General features: G+C 37.5%; 1 protein-coding gene across 22 annotated transcripts in view; it reads right to left on the bottom strand.

Annotated features, from left to right (window-relative positions):
- Positions 1 to 25,708, bottom strand: part of Stxbp5l (syntaxin binding protein 5L) — a 588,968-nt gene that overhangs the window by 436,192 nt on the left and 127,068 nt on the right. For 14 of the 22 annotated variants that reach the window (XM_087209125.1, XM_087209139.1, XM_087209148.1 and 11 more), the window contains exon 2: positions 4,030 to 4,229. In XM_087209125.1, coding sequence (XP_087065251.1) covers positions 4,030 to 4,229 — 200 coding nt within the window. Of the gene's footprint in view, positions 1 to 4,029; positions 4,230 to 4,979; positions 5,286 to 5,384; positions 5,586 to 25,708 lie in introns of those variants that run through there. The other 8 variants (XM_087209128.1, XM_087209141.1, XM_004835633.3 and 5 more) reach the window with 5 other exon arrangements.

The raw sequence follows: 25,708 nt of genomic DNA, 5'->3' as shown, positions 1-25,708 counted from the left end.
AGAAAAGGAAAAAATGGAAACAAAATCTTTGCAAACAGGGAAGGGTGGAGAGGGTGAAGGGAGGTCAGGGGAAGGGGAAAAAAAATAAGAACCAACATACTCATGTAAAGTTACAAGATCCCAGTGATGAATGTAACTCTATTTTATACCTAAAATGTACCAATAATCTTAATAGGGAAAAAAGAATGTATTTCTTTTTTGAATGAAAACTACAGAAATATGGAACTGTAATTATGGTCTTCTGCCACTCTCAGTTACAGAACCACTCAAATAAAATGATGTAAAATCAGAAGAATATGGAGAAAATAGAAATCTTGAGGAAGAAACAGTATATGTGAACATCTGAGTACTTAATCTCCTTTCTGCTTCTCAGAGTCCTGAAAAAGACAACTCTCTACAATACATGTCTATGTCTCTGATTTTATACCTATTTATCTGTGAAGATCTGATACTATATCAAGTAGTATGAGGGTCATGATTACAGATCTATTTCCTTGCAAAAATTATACTAGCAATCTTGGCTCTGACATCATGACCATTTATAAAAAGTGGCTAATAAATATTAATGAGTAGTGAGTCAGTTAGCTAATTTAAGAGTTTATTTAGAGTGATTAATTATCTGGTACTCGTGATATATTTGTTTTTGTCTATTTTACTAAGAGATCTAAAATATATGTGTATTTCTCACCCTCAGTCTCACAATTCTCAATTATTTCCATGACCATTTGGAAACAAGAATGTTCTTAGTATCTTTTCAATCAAAAGTGAAATAAATTTAATCTGCAAGCTTTTCTATCTTTTTAAAAAATTATTTCATGTTCATAGTGTTGTCACTCTTTCACTGACATTTTCTTTCCCTTTCTGTAATATAAATTTCATAAAACTGCTCTCCAAGAAGTTGTTCAAAGTAACAGTTTTTTCTTAACATACTACTAACATCTTCCTTGCTCCTATTCATTCATTTATTCAATAAATATTTAACTACATTCTATGTTGCGTGCAGTTTTATACAACAGCGATACACATGTGAACAAAATAAAGTCCTGCCTTTGTGAAACTTACATTCTAATGGGAGAAGCAAACAAAAAGTAAATATATAATTGAATAGGTAGTTTTAAGAGCAGTGGTTTCAAAGCATGGAATTCATATTCAGGAAAAGTCATCCATGTATTTCACAATTACCTCAACAACATGGACATTCAAATACACATATATTAAACTTAAAACCCGTTATTGTAAACTGACGCATTAATTTTGTGTTCTTGAACCTCTTTCAGATATATTATTGATTATGAAGGCTGCAGCTTTACCCTTTTGTTTTGTAAAGTCTAACAAATCTGTTCATGTGTATTATACAACAAAAATCAAATATAAAAAACAAATTTTTCTTGGCTGGCTGTACAGCTTATTATAACTTATAAAACCAATACTATATACCAATGAAGTACAATATTTATTTATTTTAATAGGTGTTATTAACTGGGGTTTCAAATAGGACTTCTGTAGAGCACCACTGCACAAAAGAAACCAATATAGAATTTTTAGCAGAGAAATGACATGGTTACCATTGTATTTCAGAAGCAATATTATTATAACAAAATTAAGTGTAATAAGATAAAACAAAAAATGAGAAAATTAGAAAATGAAGACCAAGCTAGAAAATATGGTGAAATGGACAAGTATCAGCATAGAAAAAGGGGCATAAACTTCTGAAACATTAAAGAAATAAAATAGAAGTTGATGATTCATTAGACGGTAGAGAGGGCAATGGTTTTCAAAAGAGCAGAGTCTAGATACACAGTACTTTAATTTCAGCTATGTTGAAAGGTATAAGTACCCAGACTCCTTAATATTCAGAATAGAATGTTTTTTGCACATGTAATCAGTGTGTCTAAATGAATTCCCTTTTGCAATAACAGTTCTAACTTTGGAATTTCCTTAACCCATTTTAATATATTTTATTACAGACCAGATAACCTATTATGCAGTCATATAACCACTTTTTAAAATTAACTACATTTTTATTCAAAGATGCCATAGTATTTTCTCCATTTAGTAAGACTTCAGTAATATTAACACGTTATTCTTGTTATTTATTTGAAAGTTATTACCCAATATTATTATAATAGCATATAATACTATACTATAATGGTTATATGTATTCTACTACAAGGCAATTTTTTAAAAAAATTTTGACAATAATGTAAATATGTTTTTATCATCCCTTACAATTTATGTATTGCCTTCACCATTTGTCTTTTCTGATCTTCCAATAACCTCCTTTCTTTTAGATAAGGAAAGCAGAAATATTTATCCCCACACTACTGTTCCAAAAATCAAATATCGAGGAAGAAAGTAGATAAATGTTTGGCCCAAGATAATTTGGCTGGCAAATAGTAAAGCTTTAAATAAAGCACAAATTTTCTTATTCCTAGATTAGTGCTCTTCCTACATGCCATGTTTTCAAAGTAGTGCATATTTAACTCCTGAAAGGTCCCATGACCATCTCTTTTCTGAATAAATAGCTAGATGGCTGTATATTTCCTTTTCTTCTCCTTTAGTCGCACAGTTCCCTGAAACTTTTTATTTAGAAGCCTTCAGTACCAACTTTATAACTTTAACTACCTAATACCAGTCTGCTTCACAAGTTTACCCTTCCTATACCAATTTTATCTCTGGTAAAATTCTTCTGCATCACTATGATATCCATGAATAGAGGGAATGTAGAAATGAAATTTTTTCAAAATCTAGGAATGGAAATAACAATATGTCAAAGATTACAGAATCAGAGTATAATTCCCTACTTTGTTCAAATTTGGTCACCAAGACTGTTATCTATTTGTCTCATCACTATTCAGTTCTTCCGTAACCTCATGAAATATCTATTACTTCATGTTGAGGGGAAAATCACTATTGTGTACAAATTTCACAAGATAGGTTAAATCTATTTAATGTAATTGTAAATAAACTTGGCTTTTAAGTAAATTAATAATTATATGCTTAATGTTTTTCTTATGATCCTGCTAGGAATACAGGCTGAGACAATGATTAAAACTTATCCCATTCTACATCATTTGTGTACTACTCAAAAATAATTTTAATAATTTCAAAAAACCTTGTTGAAACATCAAAATATTTGGTACTTAATTTCTGTGATTTCAAAAGCTTACTATTTTTTCTTATGTATTCAAACACATTTATAAAACTATATTTATCTGCATAAAGCATGTCAAAAGCACATTTGGAGGAAACTAAAAAAAGGACAATAAAGATAACCATGTCATAAAGTGATACTATATATATTAACATACTTGTTTTGCAAATTCTCATCTTCTCTTCCTGTCAGAAATTCTTTTCTTGGCTTATCAGAATTTCATCATCAAAGCATAATTACCTAAAATGTTTTCTTAGTAAACTGTAACACTGGTTATATTCGAGTTCTTACAAGTATTACAGGTTCCACAAGTATGAACCCCACAGCATATATTTGTTGTTTTTTTTCATACTTATGAAGAGCTGAAGAAGCTAGGGATATTTTTATGTTCAGAATTTAAGTCAGTGTCATTGGACCCTTTAAAATATTTATTTTGTCATCATCTATTTAATTCTAGCAACACATTAGCAGTTCTATTAATTTTATACTGGACAGTGATACAGAATAACAATCAGCTTCTCTGAATGACAACATATGAAACCAAATGACTATTTTCTCTTTAATTTACTGCTTATAAGTAAATGTTATATTTCATCTACTATGGGGCCTTAACATTATCCTGCAAATTCTACTTTTTATGATTATTTCTTCCATTAAACTACCACTGCTATTTAAATTGATGCCAAAGTTGATGCCTGAAATATCTTTATTAACTCAAATTGACCTATCCTTAGGATTCGTTGCACCACTGTGTTAGATGCTGGCATCTCAACAATTCCCAATCAAAAATTCCTAGTGTGATGTTTTATTTATTTTCTTGTTTTTCCACACCAATATAATAAAGAAATAGTAAGTCTCAAGCAATTAAAACTTACCTTGCAAATCTGGAAATACTCTGAAGTCAGGGTTTCCTGAATTTCCTCTCTGAGAACTCCTGCAGGCCCTCCGGGATGCAAGGGACCACTTCCACTTCCAGCCCCACCACTGTTACTGCCTCCGCTGCTGCCACTGCCAGGAGAGGAGGCAGTAAAGCCATCCAAAACTTTTCGAAAATTAAACTTCTTCATTTTAAACACTGTTGAGAGATTCAAAGGAAAAGAGAATGGGGTAACTTACTACATAGAATTATACCAGGTAAAATTATTTATCTTTCAATAGTCAAGGCAGGAGTAGCCAGTACCCATTTTATGAGCATTGGCTACAAACTGGGAAAGAAGAGATTCTTCATTTTGTCAAATTTCAATTCTAAAACAACATATCTTTATAAAATAAATAAAGACAACTCCAAGAGCAACAGTATTTCCTCCTCATACATCAGATTTTCAAGGGCTTTATCCCCAGCTGTAGCTATACTTGAACAGCACTGGGGTAAAAATAAAAGGCAGTGTCATCCTCGTCATTACCATTATATCATCATTATTATACAATCAAACCAGAATTCAAAAGACCAAGACCCTCTACGTCTCTCTTAAAGGCGGGATTTCTTTCTAAAGGGTCAGCTCAGAATATTTTATTTTCAGAAAAACGCTGATGGGAGGGCGGGGTGCTGGAATTTATTCTGCTACCATCTTCCGCGCTGCCTCCCTCCCCATCATCTTCAACCCTCCCTTTTTTTTCTCAATAGGAAATTTTGGAGGCAAAGATGCCTTTTATTCCATTCCTCATCCCCAGCAGTCCGGAGCCCAAAACATCTGCAGGTGACTGGCACCACAGCCGACGGGAGGAGAGAGCGCGGCGCCGGCCGCCTCCACTCGTCCCCGGCCCTTCGTCTTGTCCTGGCCCCCCAGTTCCCGGCCGCCTCACGCCCGAGCCTCTCAGCCCTCACCCTCAAGCCACCCCCGCCAGCGGCCGTCGCGGCGCTCTCCAGCCCGCCGTCCGCTCTCTCCGCAGCACAGGAGCAGCTCTCAGGGGACGCGAGGCGGCGGCGGTGGCGACGGCTGCGGCCGAGTCCCACCTCAGCCCGCCGGGCTCGCAGAGCCGGGCGTCCGCCGTCGCTCCCCAGGCCGAACACCCCGCGCGAGCACACATATACCCTTACCACACCGCTGCGCACCCGGGGAGCACACACACGCGCACACAAGCGCGCCCTCACAGACCCTCGCCCGGGCGCGCGCGCACACACACACACACACACACACGCAAGCACACGCACGCAGGTGTGAGCGAAACGCGGCTGGACGGCTGCCGCGGCGGCCCCGACGAACGACTATCGGACCCCTGACTTATGCACCTTCCTCAGAGGCCGCTAGCTGCCTGCCAGCCCGGGAAGCGAAGGGTGCGGAGGGCGACGGGCTCGAATGCGTAGATCCGCCCGGCTCCAGCCGCTTCTCTGGTCTCACTGGTCGCGGCAATGAACGCTCTCCGAGGTCCTAACCGAGCAGGCGGGCTCCCCCGCAGGCTCCGCCCCCGGCCGTGGAAGCAAGCCCCGCCCCTGAGCCTCGCGCTCCGCCCACCGCCTCCAGAGCGCAAGGGGCGGTGAAGGGGGCGGGGCGCTCGGTGACGTCCGAGGGCGGGAATCACCTCGCCGCCATTCCCGCGGTCGCGAGTCGCGGTAGGAGTTTGGGGATAGGCTGGAGGAAAAGCCAATGAAAGGAGTGTGGGAGAATTTAGAAAGCCGGGTGTTTGATTGACGGCGGTATTGGCCAGTACACCCCGGCGCCATGCTTTAGGGGCTGTAATTGGCGCTACCTGTTAGAGGATGCTATTGTGAATCAATAGAATGCCTAGAAGCTTGCGAACTTAGCCGCCTGGAGCGGAGAATGCAGGAAGGTTACCTTAGGTCTTGGGTCTTGCTCCAGACAACATTGTGAAGGAGACATGTGTTTTGCAACTTTTCACCTCTATAAGCCTCTTCCCTCTGGCCAGGTGCGTCTACTTCCCTGCCACCTGCTCTCAATTTATATTTGTAATTAACCCCTGCTGAACCTAGTAGTGTTTTAACCAGTTGTCTCTGCCAGAATGAATTGTATTTCAAAACAGTTTTAGTTTAATATACCGTACAGCCCTCCAGTTCCTAAAGGATTACTTACCTTGTTCACTCTTAAGAAATAGAATTACTCCTTTCCCTTCATCTTCACATATACAGAGATGTTTAATTTTTAAAAAGACACATTTCTCTCATTTAGTAAAATGTGTCGAGAATAAGAATACATTTTAAGCTTTTTCTCTGAGTCAATAATCATTTTGGATGATACACTATTCAGTGTTGGAAAACAGAACACGCCATCAGGATAGGAAAAGGTAGTTTTGAGCCCTGACTTGCTATTGAACTAGGGAAAATTTGAACCTAGCTTTGTTCTTCTGTAAAAATGAAGGGCAGCTCAGGGAACATCACCAACTATAGACTTCAATTTGGGCAAAACAACAGAGCTCATTAGTAATTATTCCACATGCGTATTGCATTACATCTTACAAATCTAAGGCCTGTTTCTCTCCCTCCCTCTCTCCCTCTCTCCCTCTCTCCCTCTCTCCCTCCCTCTCTCCCCCTCTCCCCCTCTCCTCCTCTCCCCCTCTCTCTCCCTCACTCGCTCTCCCTCGCTCTCTCTCCCTCCCTTTTCCCGCTTTCCCTCCTTCTTTCTCCCTCTTTCCCTCTCCCTCTCTCCCTTTTCTCCTCCCTCTCTCCCTGTCCTTCTCTCCCTCTCCCTTTGTGTCTTCCTCTCTCCTTTCATCTCTGTGTTTCATCTCTTGCTCCTACTGCCAGAGATAAGAGGGAGGAAGACAGAGACTTGAAAAAGAGAAGACTTGGTCAAGTATATACCAAGGAAAGGAAATGGTGACATAGAATAAAGCTTGGTTTTTTGTTTTGTTTTGAGCCTCGGCTTAATGTTTAAGTTCTTATTTTGAATTTTTCAATACTTAATGTCTATTTTATCCTTTTTGTGACACTCTACACAGCTAGACAGTAACCTTTGTAAAGGCAGGCATGGGATTATATATTTCAACTAGCTTGTTTAGCACTTGGCACATTTCACTTGTAATAAGAACTAGAAAATTTTCTGCAGTTGGTTTATTAATGGTTGTTAGTTAAAGATTTATGAGATAGTACCCAATTATATCAAGTTTGGGATGAATAAAAATAGAAGTAGAAAATAGTGTGTCTGATGTAAGCTAAGTCTGGTAGGATTCCAATTTTTGTATTGGATTCTTTAATTGCATATATCTTTGTCTTTACTCTCTTTTCTTGTCTTTTTCCTTCTTCCTCATTGACTGCTCCCATCCAAGTATGGGTGCCAATTAAGGCTAAGGAGTCTGTTTTCCTTTTTTTATGTCTGGATGTTCATTTTAAAAGGAAAAAGGAGTTTGTTCTAAGTCTTGGTGGGCTAGACATTGTTGTGTAGAATAATGGTTTTGATGTCCTCTTTCCCTTCTTCAGCAAGTCTGCTGAAACTCCTTAATTCTCAAATAAATGACAAGCTTATAACAAGTGGTGGTCTGGTCTTTTGATGAGAGCAAAGAAAGAAGATAAACAGTTCAGCAAAGCAAGATGTAATATTTGCAAGCAAAATTCCTTAGACTACCCATCACTAGCACCCATACTGTCACAAACTAGGTGGTGGGTTTTGTTCTAAAACTTGAAGAAAAGCTGTAAAGGAAAAAATACATAAAACAAATTGGCAAGGACTCTTCTTGTGGACTGTGGAGAGACTTCAATGGCCTGCTTAAGATATGATACAGTACATGTCCCTTCAAACAGGTATGAGAAGTAGAAGAAAAGTCACTTTAGAATATGTATTTCCAAAAACATTAGAAGCCTTAAAAAATAAAATATGATTAGAATTTTTAGAACATGGGCTCTTTGGCACAATTTTAAATACGTGTTTCTCCACAGTGGATAACATAATGCTTTACACAAACTAAGTGCTCTGTAAATATTAATTTGAATAAATGACAGCAAGTAAAAATCTTAAGATAACGGCAATCACTGAGAGAGGGAGATCCTATGGATAGAAAGTATTGTGATGCCAATTCACAGATTATAAGCAAAGGATAAATATGAGCAAGAAGCAGAGTACATCATGTATATGGGAGGATAGTATAAACAATTGTAACCTAAAAATTTTACTAGGTGAGAGAATCATAAAGAATCATGTGGAAGCAAATTTCATCCCAATTTAGTTAAACCATTTATAAACTATTTTAAAGCAGGAATGAGGGTAGACCATAAAATATATCTTAGAAAGAATGTGGGAGGGCTGGGGATTTAGTTCAGTGGCACCATGCCTGCCTCACAAGCGCAAGGTCCTGAGTTTGATCCCTGATGCCGAAAAAAAAAAGGAACATTAGAGTTGGGTAAGGTAATAATGATGAGTATCTTTAATCATTCTACTGCAACTCTGTAGAATGATGCATGGAAATTACCTAGGTAGAGTTTTGGCATAAGCCATGACTTCTTCCTATGATAAAAGTATAAGGAATTGCAAGAAAGAAAAATAGCTTGGTCTGTGCAGCAAAATCATCAAATCATTTAAAAAACTCTAATATATTAGAAAGATTTTTAGGATATATATTGAAAATACGTTACAACTTAACTGCAAGTGCTTGTCATCTTGGATTCAAGCTGACAATAAAGGTGATCCAAGCCATTTCTCCAAAAATCAAATAATGCAGAAAATACATGCATGTGTGGCACTTCACACAGAAAAGAAAATTTGACAAATTAACTAGGCTTAGAGAAAACTAAGCAAGATTGATAAAATACATGTAAATTGTCCATTGTATATAAAGTTCTAACAATTATTTAGCACCTGTATGGCAAACACTGGAGTACTCTGAACCATATATATGTCTTTTAATTTGAAATAGGTATTGCCCCCATTTTACAGAGGAGGAAATTTGAGGCTTAAAAATCCTTAAAAAATGTACACAAGGTTATTTGAGTCGATAATCTAGTCTTCAAATCTAAGGCTAACTTCTAAGATTATGCCCTTTAATCACTGCCTATTACTAAGTAGAAGAATAAATACAAACTATAATCGAAATAAGGAAAAAGGAAGGGGGTCAGTTTTTCTTAAAGAGTGACATATATATGTAATAGTTTTCCAGGGTTGTTATAACAAAATCACACAAGCTGGGTGACTTAAACAATAAAAACTTCTTCTCAAGCAGTTTTGGAGGCTTGAAGTTCAAGATCAATGTCAGCAGGTTTGCTTTCTTCTGTGGCTTCTCAGAGACTTGCAGGTGGTCAGTTATCCTCTCTGTGCCCTTACATGGTCTTTGGGTCATATCCCTGGAGTCACTTCATTTCTAACTTTCCTCATCTTAGAAGAAAATCCATCAGATTGTACTGGAACCTATTCTAATGGCCTTGTTTTAAATTAATCATCTCTTTAAAGGTTCTGTCTCCAAATACAATCATTGTCTGAGGCACTGAGTTGTGTTAGTTAACTGATTGTGTCAATTTGAGTAAGAAACACCCAACTAAAACTGGCTCAGCATAGTTCTGGGTGTGGAAGACCCACCCTAGGGATGATTGTCAGAATGGAATAAAAGGGAAATGAAGAAGGAAGGCTCACTTCTGTTTCTTCAGAGGAGCTCTCATCTTCACCTTCACTTTGAACAACTCCTGGCTTCCACCATGACTCCTCAGCCTCCACTGCAGACCTCGGGCTTCCATCACAGACCTTTCGGACATGAACTGGACATTACACTGAGCTTCAGGCCTTCAAATGGATCCTTTGGATCTCCAGTGCATAGACAGACCTTGCACTCTTCCAGGCCTGACTGTGGGCAGACATTGTAAGCCAGCCTTATAAATTCTTATATATTTGTACATTTTGCATTAAATCTGTTTCTCTAGTAAGCACTGATTGATACCTAAGTGTTAGGGCTTCAACATATGAACTTTTCCCATAAAAATATCATCATCAAATTCAACATTTTTAGAAGAGAGTCACCTATAAGCTGGGGCTGTATTAAAAAATTTACAGTGAGTTTCTCATTTAATTCTCATGATCATACAGTAGACCCTTGACTTAAGGAACTTAATTGGTTCCTGACAGCTGGTTGTAATCAAGTTGATTGTAAGTCAATACAGCTGAGATCTGGATGTTTCCCTGGGTACACAGTATAGATAACAAGAGGCAGATGAATCTTCCATTAAGCTAATTAACCCAAGTTGTTCCTATGTCAGACCACTTGTAACTTGAGGGTCCACTGGTATATGGTAGCTATAAATCACTCCATTTTACAGATGACAAATTGATGTGAAGAATTATACAATGAATTCACCATTTAGTAGGTTTTGTAACAGGAATCTGGACTCATAAATTTTATCCCAAAGTGCATTCTTATGCTGGTAGTTCTCTTTAGAGAAAGCAAAAGCCGCAAAAAAGAAAAAATCCCATTGTATAAATGCCTGATGTTAGAAAAGTTAATTATAGCCAAATTCAAACATTAGGATAAAACAGAAAATATCTGATTAGAAGTTCAAGTACTAGTACTAAAAATGACATCTGGGAGTTAGGAGGCAGTGAATACCAGAGCAAAGAACATTGAGGATAGCAATCTAATGGGGAGGGGGCTCTTATCCCCTTGGAGATGTCAGTGTAATTTGAAGGATATTAGCACAGTCAGTCACAGGGGGTGCCCACTAAGAAAAACAGTTATTCAATAACTAGTTAGACATAGCAAGGCAATACTAATTTTCTCAGAGAGGCTGTAGTCTGAGAAAGTATCAGAGCAGCTGGAGATTATGTGGATCGGAGAGAGAGTGATGCCACAAGAGTGATCACCACAAAGCCAGGCTGGCAATTGTGTATGTACATTTGCAGTCCTTCTTACTATGGATACTTGGTCCTGGACTGAGCAACCTAATTTATCACCCATTCTGACTATTCAATTGAGTTATAGCACCATCCTTATTGGCCAGTCTAAAAGTTAGAACTTCATTAAGGAATCACAGTTGGAAAACCAGGTTCCACTCATATCTTTCATTGCAAAATTTTTCAAGAGGATTAGAGAATTATTTTTCCTTCTTAAATACTCATCTGACCCTACTATACCTCCTTCAGGAGGGGTGTTGGTTGATAATTGCTAGCTTTCCATTATAGGGCAGGAAATAGCAACTAGCATTAAAATCCCTCATTCAACTTAGTCCAAGCCCACAAAAGGAGAAACCACAGCATTAATTAAATTGTGTCATAGCTCTCATGGGTTTCAAATAAGCAGGCAGAAGTCATTAGGATAGAACCAAAACATACAGAATATGGCTGAGCATACAATCAATAACAGAAATGCAAACAGAACTCATGCCTTCTATGACAAAACTCAAATATTTGCTATTAAATATGCAATTAAAATCAGTTCTTGGTGCATATTCTAAAATAGATTTTTACATACTCATCCATCATACTTTAATGTGTTAATGGAAGGGGAAAGTTTAGTAACAGTGGTACTAACAAGTGCCTTGAGCCTCTAAGCCTCAATTTTCCCATGTGTACAGGAACAAATATAGATTATAAGAAACAAATGAGATTAAGTAAAAGTGATGTCTGGAAAGAAAACCACTTACATGTGTGTCCTATTTATTTCAAGTGTAAATAAGTATGAAAATGATTAAAACAAATAATTGATAATTTGAAATAGGAAAAGGCCCAAAGGTGGAGGGGTGGTGGGAGGGGAAGGGGGAAGGGAAGAAAGGAAAGGAAAAATTATGAGAAAGAAAAAAAAAATGGAAACAAAGTCTATGTAAATCGGGAAGGGTGGTGGGGGTGAAGGGAGCATAGGTAATGGGGAAAAAATAAGAACTAAGATACATCATGTTCAGGTACAAACACCCAATGATAAATGTAAATGTATTGTATACCTAAAATGTACCAATTAATATATAAATAAAAGAAAACCACTTACAAATATATTGTTTAGTTTCATTATTCTTTCACTTTTCTGAAATAGTTAATAGAAATTGACCTTAGATTTGAATTTATTTTCTAGTTTTTATTAATACAAAAGTCCTTTGCATCTGGTGATTGATTGACTGTAGCTGAAACTGAAGGAGAGTAAAAGGGTTTGGACTAGATGACCTTTAAGGTTCTTTCCATTCCAAAATTCTGTCTTTATATGATTTGTTTACTCAAGGTTAACCAGTTTCTCTCCCTAAACAGTACAAAGTCTCATTGAAAAGGTAATTAAAAGGGTACCTACATAGGCAGTTGCCAACACAGATAAGTTGTAGTCTATCATTGGCAAGAAACACAAGAATCCTCAAAAGTATCCTTCTGCCAGTTACAGAACCCTAGAAATCATGTTTTTATTATTTGTGTATGGGTGTGTGTCTGTGTAAAGTATGTTTATTATAGAAAGTTTAGCAAATCTAGACATTCATTTTTGTCCTTTTCAAGACACTTTTAAAGAGTTAGAAGTGTCCATCATGTGCTGTTTTGTTTCTGGGTTTTTTTAAACTCAGTTTTTGTTGTGACCATTTCCTATTGCATTAAATATTCTTTAGACGTGCCTATTTTTGAATGTCAGTATCATATTCAATTATATGTATATCAATTCACAATTTAATCATTTCCACATTCTTATCTCTAACTTCATACTCATAAATAATAACTCATAAAAAATGGGGAAATATTTTTATACCAAATACTTTCATACTAAATATTTTATAGTTTCAGGAGATACTATGTCAAAATAATATGCCTTCATATTTAGCTCTAAATTTTAGTTTCAAAAAGTTCCATGAATGTATACTCTATTAGTCAGTTTTTCATCACTGAAACCAAATTCCAACATATACAACTTAAAAGAGGCAGGCTTTATTTTTGATCATGGTTTCAGAGGTTACAGTCCATGGTCAGCTGGCTCCAAGGCAGGAACATCATGGAAGGGAATGGTGGAGCAAAGCTGCTCACTTTATGGCTTCTTGGAAGCAGAGCAGAGGAGTGAAGCCAAAGGGGAAGGGACCTGGGACCAGATGGAGTACTCCATTTCCCCACAGACACACTTGGAACTGTGCTTCTCCAATCCCCTCTGCAGGTCTGCCTAGCTTCACTGTTGCATACACCCTCATTAAGAATGTAGGTATTAGCCTCTTTAATAAATGGTGCTGGAAAAACTGGGTCTCAACTTGCCAAAGATTAAAATTAGACCCATATCTTCACCATGCACTAAAGTAAAATCGAAATGGCTGCAGGATCTAAATATAAAAACAGAAACACTAAACCTGCTGGAAGATAGGTAGTTAGAACTCTTGAAGACATTGGTGTAGGAAAAGACTTTATGAACAAAACTTCAGTCGCATGGGAACTAGCACAAAGAATCAACAACTGAGATCTCATCTTATTAAAAAGCTTCTGCAAAAAAAGGGAAACCACCAACAGAATGAAAAGGCAACCTACAATGTGGGAAAAAAAATTTCACCAGCTGTTCCTCAGACAAAGGACTACAATCTAGAATAAATAAAGAAGTTTAAAAAATCAGACCCCCAAATTTAAAGACTCAATACAAAAATGGGCTTCTGAAATGAATAGACATTTCTCAGATGAAGAAGTAGAAGGAGCAAATAAACATAAGAAAAAATGTTCAACATCACTGGTCATTTGAGAGATGCAGATGAAAACAACACTGAGATTCCACTCACTCCAGAAGGAATGGCTGCTATCAAAAACTCAAGCAACAACAAATGCTGGTGGGGCGGTGAGGAGAAAGGAAGCCTTCTCCACTGTTGGTGGGAATGTAGACTGATGCAACCCCTATGGAAATCAGTGTGGAGATTCCTCAAAGAACTAGGATTAGAGGTCCAATTTGACTCAGCTATTCATCTGCTGGACATATTTCCAAAAGATTTAAAAGCATCAAACCACAGCAATACATGATCACCCATGTTTATAGCGGCACAATTTGTAATAGCCAAATCTTTAAAACAGCCCAAATGCCTATCAACTGGTGACTGGATAAAGAAGATGTGGGATTTTTTAAATAAATAATGATAAACTAGAGGCATTTATAGCTAAATGGATACACATTGGGGCCATACTCTTAAGTGAAATAAATAGGATACATGTGTAAATACCAACTAGTTTCTCTGGTGTGAGAAATTGCAAGAATGAAAACCAAAATGTATAATAGATAATGTAAAATAGGAAGAAAACATCCAAAAGGGAAGGAAACTAGGGAAGGGGTAGAGGAAAGAGAGAAGGGAAGGAATGGAAAAAATATGAGAAGAGAAGGAAAAAATGGAAACAAAGATTTTGTCAATAGGAAGGCATGGAGAAGTGAAAGGGAAGGAAGGGGAATGGGGAAAAAACAAGAACCTGGCTAAAATTATGTACAGATACAAATTTCCAATGATAAATGTGATCATAATGTATACCTAAAATGTACCAATAAACTTAATGGAATAAAAAAAAGAATGTAGGTCTTTTGGAGAATTGATGTTTCAATAAATCTTTGTAAAGTGAAACTCGTGACAGCTACATTGACTTCTTTTTGTTTAGATGTTGTCAAAATTCACAGAAAAATTTAAAATGATAAATTAGTAAGCATAATCAACTAAACAGAACAGATAAGCATAACAAAGAAAAACATGACTGCTTGTGGTTTCAGTTTAGAGAGAGAAACTATAAAAGTTTACATAAACTTTTAGGTCAGAAAGAAAAGTAATCCATTACTTTGATTTCAAAGTTTGAACAATGATAACATAAACTTCAATTTTATCAGCAAATAAAAATGACGACTGTGTTGTATTTACTGTGATTTAAAGAGGAAAGAATAAACAACCACAGAGAGAGCTGAAAGAATAAGGAATGACATCAACTTACAAAAGGAAAATTTCATAGAAAATGATCAAATTTTAAAAGAATATTAGACACTTTTAAAGCCAGTTTGAGTTTTTGCAATTATAGGCTAGGGAAGTAGATGTGCACGGTTGGAATTTGTTATTCAAAGTAAAGTTGAGAACAAGATTAATGGATTCTTAAAAAACAAAAAAGATTCATGGATACTTTGACCCTGCTAAGCTGATATAGATGATAAAAATGCTATAAATACTGACAGGCTTTCTTGGGCTTGGAATATGGACATTAGTGAAAATAGTTCTTTTTTTGTTTGTTTGTTTGTTTGGGGGGTGTGGGTGAGCCAATCACTTCTTTGTTTATTTATTTATTTTTTAATTAGTTTTATTGGTACCTTTTAGGTATACAACATAATGACATTCATGATTGGAAATTTGCACCTTTACATAATCTCTTTTGGTTCTTATTTTTTCCCCATTCCCCTGTCCTCCCTTCAACCCCTCCATCCCTCACTATTTACAAAGATTTTGTTTCCATTTTATCATTTTCTCATATTAATTCCATTCTCTTCTTTCCTTTCCCCTACCCCTCCCAATTCCCTTTCCCCTTTGCCCCTGTTCTTCCTATTTCACATTATCTAGTATACGTATTAGTTCTTATTTACACTTTCAGTTTCTCACACTAGAGGAAACTATTCGCTATTTACACATATGTGTCCTATTTATTTCACTTAAGAGTATCGCATCAATGTGCATCTATTTAACTATAAATATCTCTAATTTCTCATACTTTAGGGTGGAGAAGTACTCCATTTTATTTAAAAAACCCCACATTTTCTTTGGCCATTCTCCAGTTAATGGGCAATTGGGCTGCTTCTAAGTTTTAGCTATTCCAAATTGTGCAGCTATGAACATGGGTACACATATATCACTGTGGTATGATTCTTTTAATTCTTTTGGGAAGGTACCCAGCAGGGAAATAGATGGGTCAAGTGGGACCTCTAGTCCTAGTTCTTTCAGGTGTCTCCATACTGATTTCCCCAGTGGTTGTACCAGTCTACACTCCCACCAGCAGTGGAGAAGGGTTCCTCTTTCCCCAAAGCCCCACCAGCATCTGTTATTGATGGATTTCATGATAGCAGCCATTCTTCCTGGAGTGAGGTGGAATCTCAGTATTGTTTTCATTTGCATCTCTCAAATGACCAGTGCTGATGAACATTTTTTCATATGTTTATTTGCTATTTCTAATTCTTTGTGTGAGAACTGTCTGTTCATTTCAGATGCCCATTTTTGGATTGGGTCTTTAAATCTGGGAGGTCTTTTTTTTTAAGTTCTTTATAGATTCGAGATAGCAGACCTTTGTCTGAGGAACAGCAGGTGAAAAATTTTTCCCACCTTGTGGGTTGTCGCTACACACTGTTGGTGGTTTCCCTCACTACCCAGAAGTTTCTAATAAGAAGAGATCCCACTTGTTGATTGTTTGTGCTAGTGCATGGGCAACTGAGTTTCATTCATAAAATCTTTTCCTACACCAGTGTCTTCAAGAGTTCTACCTAACCTCTGTTCCATCTGGTTCAGTGTTTTTGTTTTAATATTTAGATCTTTAATCCATTTTGATTTTAGTTTAGTGCATGGTGAGGGACATAGGTCTGGTTTTAATCTTTGGCAAGTTGAAACCCAATTTTTCCAGCACCATTTATTAAAGAGGCTATCTTTCCTCCCATGAGGGTATTTGGCTCTTTTGTCAAATATGAGGAGGGTGAGTGTGTCTGGAGTTGTTTCTGCATCTTCTAATCTGTTCCACTCGTCCTCAGGTCTGTTTCTTTGCCAGTACCATGCTGTTTTTATCACAGTAGCTTTGTAGTAGAGTTTCAAGTTCAGGGTTGGGATACCCCCTGGCATGTCTCTGTTACCTAGAATTGCTTTTACTATTCTAGGTCTCTTCTTGTTCCAAATGAATTTTTGAATTGTTTTCTCAAGGTCCATGAAGTATGCTGCCAGGATCTCAATTGGAATTGCATTGAATCTATATAGCACTTTTGGAAGTATGGCCATTTTCACTATATTAATCCTTCCTACTCAGGAGCAGGGGATATCTGTCCATTTTCTGATATCGTCTTCAATCTCTCTTTTCAGAGTGCTATAGTTTTCAGAGAAGAGGTCTTTGATTTCTTTTGTTAGGTTGATTCCTAGGTATTTCAGTTACTTGGATGCTATTGTGAAAGGAATTGTTTGCCTTATTTCTCTCTCAGTGAGTCTGTAGTTCCTGTAAAGGAAAGGTATTGATTTTTGTGTGTTGACCTTGTATCCAGCTACTTTATTGAGTTTGGTTATTAAGTCTTGAAGACTTTTGGTGGAGTTCCTGGGGTCTTCTTTTTTTTTCATTTTGTTTTTCTTTAATTTTCATTTATTTATTTTTTATTGTTAACATAGTTTTTAGGTTAGAGTTGTGATTTATTTTTTTCTTCTTTTCTCCCTTGCTGTATTTCCCTGGTTTCCCAAGGCTTGGGTAATCTCCCTTTGTCCTTCAGCCTTTGTTCTAATCTCGTCTTTTATTTTTCTATTTTTCCACTTTTTTAAAAAACATTTTCTCCCCTTAATTACTTTTCTTTTTTTTCCTCTTCATATAATATTTTTCTTTTTCTCCTTTTACATTTTTATCTTCTATTTCCTGGTGGTTTTTGTCACACCTCTATCTCATTCTATAGATATCCTTTTACCTGTCAATAAGATACTTTCTACCACTTCCTCTCCCTCTTCTCATATTATAGAGTTCAAGGTTTAAAAGTTTTCCTTTTGCATCCTCCATTCCCTAAACATAAATCTTTAATAGTATAACCACAAATCTTTGCTAATTTTTATTCTCTCTTTTTTTTTAGTGGGCATTGAACTCAGGACCTTGTGCTTGCAAGGCAGGTGTGGCACCACTGAGCTAAATCCCCAGCCTTTTGTTAATTTTTAGTAATTAACTCTGTAAAATTAATGTTGAATTCCTTTTTACCATTAGCTGAGATATAGCAGTACATTTAGTATGTATTAGCTCTAAGTCAGTACCTGGGTTGGGTTAATGTTTACAACATAATTGATGTTTTCCTCCATAGGAATAAGGATGGATAACTGGTTCTTAAGGTATGGTAACATCTAATTTGTCTAGGGCAATACCATTGTAGCTGTTTAGCTTGATATGATCATTGTTACATAATTATTGCAATTTTTCTGTAAGTCAACACTCGGATTGCCTTTGTAACATTAACATTACAGGAGTACACTTCTAGAGAACTGTGTTGCTGGACTAACTATGCTGCATCCTCCTTTCTTAAAATAACAAATGTTTTTGAATCTTGGTGCTGTGGCAAAGAATCATAGTTAGCCATGCAAACCCTTAATGCAGGAAGAGCTTGGAGTGACATATTCTAAGCCCTGAAGGAAAACAGCCTCCAACCCAGATTGATGTACCCTGCAAAAATTGGAGAAATAAGATACTTCCATGACAAAGAGCACCTTAGGAACTTCATGAATACCAAACCAGCACTCCAAAAATTTTTAGACAATATCTTAGGAAAAGATCATGAAGATCACAACCCCAGGAAGCCCAGCAGAATGAATCCATCAGGCGTGACAAGAAATTAAATACAAAGGGGGAGAATCCAACAAAAAGAAAAAGTCGTGACAATGATAAGTCAGTATGTATCAGTTACAGCCATCAACATTAATGATCTCAATTCACCAATCAAAAGAAATAGACTGGCAGAATGGGTCAAGAAGCAAGATGGAACAATATGTTGCATACAAGAAACACACTTAATTCAAAAGGAAACTCATAGACTGAAAGTTAAAGGGTGGAAAACAATACTCATGCGATGGGAGCCCAAAAAATAATAATGACATGCATCGTTGGAGATGTGCAACTTGGAATATTCTCCTGGTTCTTATTTTTTTACCCCTTCCCCTGCCCTCACTTCAACCCCTCCATCCCTCCCTATTTACAAAGACGTTGTTTCCATTTTTTCATTTTCTCATATTAATTCCATTCCATTCTTTCCTTTCCCCTACCCCTCCCACTTCACCCTCCCCTTTGCCCCTTTTCTTCCTATTTCACATTATCTAATATACCTTTTAGTCCTTATTTACACTTTCAGTTTCTCACAACAGAGAATCTATTCAGTATTTACACATGTGTCTTGTTTGTTTCACTTAAGAGTATCGCCTCAATGTGCATCCATTTACCAATAAATGTCTCCAATTTCTCATTTTTTATGGCTGAGTAGTACTCCATTTTATTAAAAAACCACTTTTTCTTTCTCCAGTCTCCAGTTGATGGGCATTTGGGCTGTTTCCAAGTTTTAGCTATCACAAACTGTGCTGCTATGAACATGGGTGCACATATATCACTGTGGTATGATTCTTTTAATTCTTTGGGGAAGATCCCCAGCAGTGAAATAGTGGGGTCAAATGGGACTTCCAGTCCTAGTTCTTTGAGGTATCTCCATACTGATTTCCACAGTGGTTGCACTGATCTACACTCGCACCAACAGTGGAGAAGGGTTCCTCTTTCCCCACAGCCTTGCCAGCATTTGTTATTGGTTGATTTCATGATAGCAGCCATTCTTTCTGGAGTGAGGTGGAATCACAGCAATGTTTTCATTTGCATCTCTTGAATGACCAGTGATGTTGAACATTTTTTCATGTGTTTATTTGCCATGTCTACTTCTTTGTCTGAGAAATGTCTGTTCATTTCAGATGCCCATTTTTGGATTGGGTCTTTTAATCTGGGAGTTCTGATCTTTTAAAGCTCTTTATAGATTCGAAATAGTAGACCTTTGTCTGAGGAAGAGCAGGTGAAGTATTTTCCCACATTGTGGGTTGTCTCTTCCCACTGCTGGTGGTTTCTCTTGCTGTGCAGAAGCCTTTTAATAAGAAGAGATCCCACTTGTTGATTGTTTGTGCTAGTTCATGGACAACTGAGGTTTTGTTCATAAAATCTTTTCCTACACCGATGTCTTCAAGGGTTCTATCTTACCTCTGTTCCAACTGGTTCAGCATTTCTATTTTAATATTGAGATCTTTAATCCATTTTGATTTTAGTTTAGTGCATGGTGAGAGATACAGGTCTAGTTTTAATCTTTGGCAACTTGAAACCCAATTTTTCCAGCACCATTTATTAAAGAGGCTATCTTTCCTCCAGTGAGGGTGTTTGGCTCTTTATCAAAGATGAGATGGCTGAGTATGTCTGGCATTGTTTCTGCATCTTCTAATCTGTTCCACTGGTCCTCAGGTCTGTTTCTTTGCCAGTACCATGCTGTTTTTATCACAGTAGCTTTGTAGTAGAGTTGCAGGTTGGGGATTGTGATACAATCTGCCATGTCTCTGTTACCTAGAATTGCTTTTGCTATTCTGGGTCTCTTCTTGTTCCAGATGAATTTGTGGATTGTTTTCTCAAGGTCCATGAAGTATGCTGCCGGGATCTCAATTGGAATTGCATTAAATCTATATAGAACTTTTGGAAGTATGGCCATTTTCACTATATTAATCCTTCCTACCCAGGAGCAGGGGATGTCTGTCCATTTTCTGATATCATCTTCAATCTCTCTTTTCAGAGTGGTATAGTTTTCAGAGAAAAGGGCTTTCATTTCTTTCGTTAGGTTAATTCCTAGGTATTTCAGTTTTTTGGATGCTATTGTGAAAGGAATTGTTTGCCCTATTTCTCTCTCAGTGAGTCTGTCATTGGTGTACAGGAAAGCTATTGATTTTTGTGTGTTGACCTTGTAACCAGCTACTTGACTGAATTTGGTTATTAAGTCTAGAAGACTTTTGGTAGAGTTCTTGGGGTCTTCTATATAGAGTATCATGTCATCTGCAAATAATGACAATTTGACTTCTTCATTTCCTATCTTTATTCCTTTTATTTCTTTCTCTTGTCTAATTGCCATGGCTAGTGTTTCCAAAACTATATTGAACAAGAGTGGTGATAGTGGACATCCTTGTCTTGTTCCTGATTGTAGTGTGAAGGATTTCAGGTTTGACCATTTAGTATGATATTGGCTGTTGGTTTTTCATAGATGGCTTTTATTAGATTGTGGTAGAGACTGTCTATTCCAATTTTTTGTAGGGTTTTTATCATAAATGCATGTTGCATTTTGTCAAATGCTTTTTCTGTGTCTATGGAGATAATCATATGGTTTTTGTCCTTGGCTCTACTGATATAGTGTATTACATTGATTGATTTGTGTGTGTTGAACCATCCCTGCATCCCTGGGATGAATCCCACTTGATCAGGGTGTATGATCTTCTTGATGATCTTCTGCATTCTCTTTGCCAGTATCTTATTAAGGATTTTTGCATCTATGTTCATTAGTGAGATTGGCCTATAGTTCTCTTTTTCAGTTGGGTCTTTCTCTGCTTTGGGGATCAAGGTGATGCTTGCTTCCAGGAATGAATTTGGGAGTATTGCTTCCCTTTCAATTTCATTGAAGAGTTTAAACAGTAGTGGCAGCAGTTCCTCTCTAAATGTCTTGTAGAATTCAGCAGTGAAGCCATCAGGGCCTGGGCTTTTCTTAGTTGATAAGTTTTTAATTACATTTTCAATTTCATTGGTTGATATTGGGTTGTTCAGAATTTTTAGGTCTTCTTCTTTCAACTATGATAACTCATTTGTTTCTAGGAATCTGTCCATTTCTTCTGTGTTGTCCATCTTATTGGCGTATAGGTTCTGGAAGTAGGTATTGATGATCATCTGAATTTCTGCTGGGTCTGTTGTACTTTCACCCTTTTCATTCCTAATTGCATGGATTTGGGCCTTTTCTTTCCTTTTTCTGATAAGGTTGGCTAAGGGTTTGTCAAATTTGTTGATACTTTCAAAGAACCAATTCTTGGCTTCATTAATTTTTTGTATCATTCTCTTAGTCTCCATTGCATTAATTTCTCCTCTAATCTTTATAATTTCTTCCCCCGTATGAGCTCTGGGGTTGTCCTGCTCTTCTTTTTCTAGAAGCTTGAGGTTCAGCATCAGGTTGTTTAATTAGGCTTGTTCTATTTTCCTAATATGGGTATACACTACTATGAATTTCCCTCATAAGTCTGCTTTCATTGTGTCTCATAGATTCCGATATGTTGTATTGTCATTGTCATTTAATAGAAGGAACTGTCTGATTTCTTCTTTAATTTCCTCTGTGACCCATTGGTTATTCAGAAGTGTGTCTTTCAATTTCCATGTGTTTATGAAATTTTTCCAGTTTCTTTTGCTATGGATCTCCAATTTCATCGCACTATGGTCTGATAATATACAGGGGATAACTTCAATTCCTTTGCACTTACTTAAACATGTTCTATGTGTGAATATGTGGTCTATTTTGGAGAATGGCCCATATGCAGCTGAGAAGAATGTGTATTCTGATTTTGTGGGGTGGAAGACTCTGTAAACATCTGTTAAGTTCATTTGTGCAAGAGTTCGATTGAGTTCTAGTATTTCATTACTTATTTTTAGTCTAGTTGATCTATCTATTTGTGACAGTGGGGTGTTGAGGTCCCCCACTACAATTGTATTAGTGCATATACGACTTTTCATGTCTGTTAGTATTTGTTTTATATAGTTGGGTGCAGTAGTGTTTGGTGCATAGATATTTATGATTGTCATCTCTTCCTCTTGGATTCTTCCCTTTACAAGGATGTAGTGTTCTTCTTCGTCTCTCTTAATCAGTGTTGGTTTGAAATCTACTTGATCTGCCAAGAGGATAGCTACTCCTGCTTTTTTTCGGGTTCGTGTTGCATGGCGTATTGGTTTCCACCCTTTAACTTTGAGTCTATGAGTTTCCTTTTGAATGAAGTGTGTTTCTTGTATGCAGCATATTGTTGGATTTTTGCTTCTTGACCCATTCTGCCAGTCTATTTCTTTTGATTGGTGAATTGAGACCATTAACATTGATGGTTATAACTGAAACGTATTGACTTATCATTGCCATAACTTTTTCTTTTTGTTGGGTTCTCCCCCTTTCCATTTAATTTCTTGTCATGCCAGATGGGTTCATTCTGCTAGGCTCCCTGGGGTTGTGATCCTCAATGTCTGTTCCTGGGATCTTGTGTAAAATTCTTTGGAGTGCTGGTTTGGTATTCACGAAGTTCCTAAGGTGCTCTTTGTCATGAAAGTATCTTATTTCTCCATCCATTTTCAAAGATAGTTTTTCAGGGTACATCAATCTGTGTTGGAGGCTGTTTTCTTTTAGGGCTTGGAATATGTCACTCCAAGCTCTTCTTGCCTTGAGAGTTTGTGTTGAGAAGTCTGTTGTGATTCTGATGGGCTTTCCTTTGCATGTGATTTGTTTCTTTTCTCTGACTGCTTGGAGAACTTTGTTCTTCTGTTGAGTTTGTGAAATCTTAACAATTATATGCCTATGTATAGATTTTTTTTGATCAAGGCTATTTGGAGTCCTATATGCCTCACTTATCTGCATGTCAAGTTCTTTCCCCCTGCTTGGGAAGTTTTCTGCCATTACTTCTGCAAAGAGTTTTTTTATGTCATCTGCATTCTCTCCTGTTTCTTCATTGACTTCAATCAGTCTTATGTTATTCTTCTTTGCATCATCTAGCAGCTGCTGGATTGATTTCTCATGTTCCCTTATAATTTTGAAACAATTTTTCTTTTCCTGGTCATTAATTGTAATCTTACATTCTATATCTGAAATTCTGTCCTCACATTGGCTCATTCTGCTGTGTAGACATTCAGTGGTGTTTTTTGTCTCCTGGAAATCTATTTGTATCCATTTCATGGATCCCATTTGTTTCCTATGTTGAGATTCCATCATGTTCCTGAGCTCCTCTCTAGATTTCTTAATCCTGTCTTGCACTAGGGGCACAATTTCTCCTGTTATCTGAGAAAGTATTTCTGATTTCATTTTTTCCAGATCCCCTTTTATTGCCTGTTCAGTGGGTCCAGGTGGTTGAGTATCAGAGTGGTCCATCTCATTTCCCTTTCGGGTTGCTCTAGGTGATCTTAAAGTCTCGTTTTGAGACTTGTTTATGTGTTTTCTCATCTTGACTGGTGAGGTGGAGGGGTGCTGTTGGCACCCGCACAGCTCACCTCCTCTGAGCTGGGAGAGGTGGGCCAGGGGCTGGGAGTGGCAATAGGGATGGTGGCCCGAAAGCGTCTTCCTCTGGGCTGGGAGTGGTGGGATGGTTGGTGGCCCAGAAGCCCCTTCCTGTGGACCAGGAGCAGTGGGATGGTAGCTTAGAAGCCCCTACCTCTGGGGAGGAATTCTTTAAATGCTGAGAACTTGATTAGCTCCAGTACAGTGGTCTGGTGGTCCGGTGTCCTCTGAGTCTCTGTAGTGTGGAGCCAGGTGACTGTACAGAGAAGAGGCCAAAGGAGTGGGGGGGTGGGGTCCAGTGGTTGGCTGCTGGGGCATGGGCTGATGCAGTGTTTTCAGCGTGACTGGTGACCTGGGACCGTGTCAGCAGACCTGCCTGTCTGCAGCAGGCTGATTTGGTGTTTTCAGTGCGACTCTGTTCAACAGGTTTAAAGCCAATGGACAATTCTCAATTTCCTTCATATCTGGTTTCTCAAAGCTGTTCAGCACAGTTGACCTTATCTCTTTTTAAAATATTCTTTTCTCTGACTTCTATGGCTCTTCAAGTTGCATTACTTTTTAGCTACTTGTTTCTGGATCCTCTTCCCTTCCACATATGCAGTTGAACTGCCTCAAGATTTTAATCTAGATCCTCTTTCTTTACACTTTACATTCTATAGTGAACCCTTGACTTACAAACTCAGTTGGTTCATGAGGGATGGTTGTAACTCAAGTTGGTTGTAATCAAGACTATTTTTCCCATAAGAAATAAGGAAAATATCCATAATGTGTTCCAAACCTCCTAAAGCACCCCTTAACTAACATTTTTGCAATAAAAAGGTTTGCATAATGTGCATAATTTATCAAAAACACTAATAATTCTTTTAGTATTTTCACCAAAAAGTTATAAAATGTGCCTAGTTTATCAGAAACAATAATTTCATACTGTACTCTCCATTCAAGTTGACATCTTTGGCTTGCAGGAAGAGGATGAAATGGAAGGTGGTTATTGTTTGGAAGAAGAGTTCCCTTCCATAAGAACATCAGGAATCCTTTCTTTCCTTGGGAGAGTCTGTAGCCCTCTAGCACCTGCTTCTAGCTCACTAGATCTCAAGCTTTTCAGAACTAAAAACTAGTCTAAAGTTGGCTGTTCCTGTCTTTTCTTTAACACTGATCTGTAGTATGACATGGCATTGGCATTAAGCAAGTAAATATAATGATTGGCTCCTTCTTTGTCTGGGTGGGTCTTATTTACACATGTGGCTCTATCCATTTTGTTAGAATTTCCTTTATTTCAGAAGAAGAACTTTGTTGCACTAATTGCTGATAATCCCCCTCCTCTTCAGGAAGCTCCTCAGTTGCCATTCTCTGTTGCTCAGCCAGAAGTTGCTGAAGTTCCTCTGTAGACAATTCCTCTGAATGTTCCTCCACAAGTTCCTCAACATCACCACTGTCTACCTGCAACCCTATGGACTCTGCTTTAGTGACAATGTCATCAAATACAGGGTCAATTGAAGGCTTCAGCTCCTCTATACAGCCTTCAAAGGCTTTCCTGTATAAGTTTAGGCCACACTTTCTCCCAGGCAGATCTCAGTGTCCTTAGAGAGACATTGGCCCAGGATATCTCAATTAACTACACACAGGAAAAGATGTTGTAATGTTCCTTCCAGAATTCTTTAGGTGTTAAAACTGCATCTAAGACCATTGGGAAGCACTTCAGGAACAGTTCCTTGGTGTATAACTTCTTAAATTAGGTATAAC

This window comes from Heterocephalus glaber, unplaced genomic scaffold (genome assembly GCF_053883595.1).
Source record: "Heterocephalus glaber isolate CG9 unplaced genomic scaffold, H.glaber_assembly_v1.0 deba00000122, whole genome shotgun sequence".
NCBI classification, from domain to species: domain Eukaryota; kingdom Metazoa; phylum Chordata; class Mammalia; order Rodentia; family Bathyergidae; genus Heterocephalus; species Heterocephalus glaber.
This window is presented reverse-complemented; position numbering and strand designations above follow the sequence as displayed.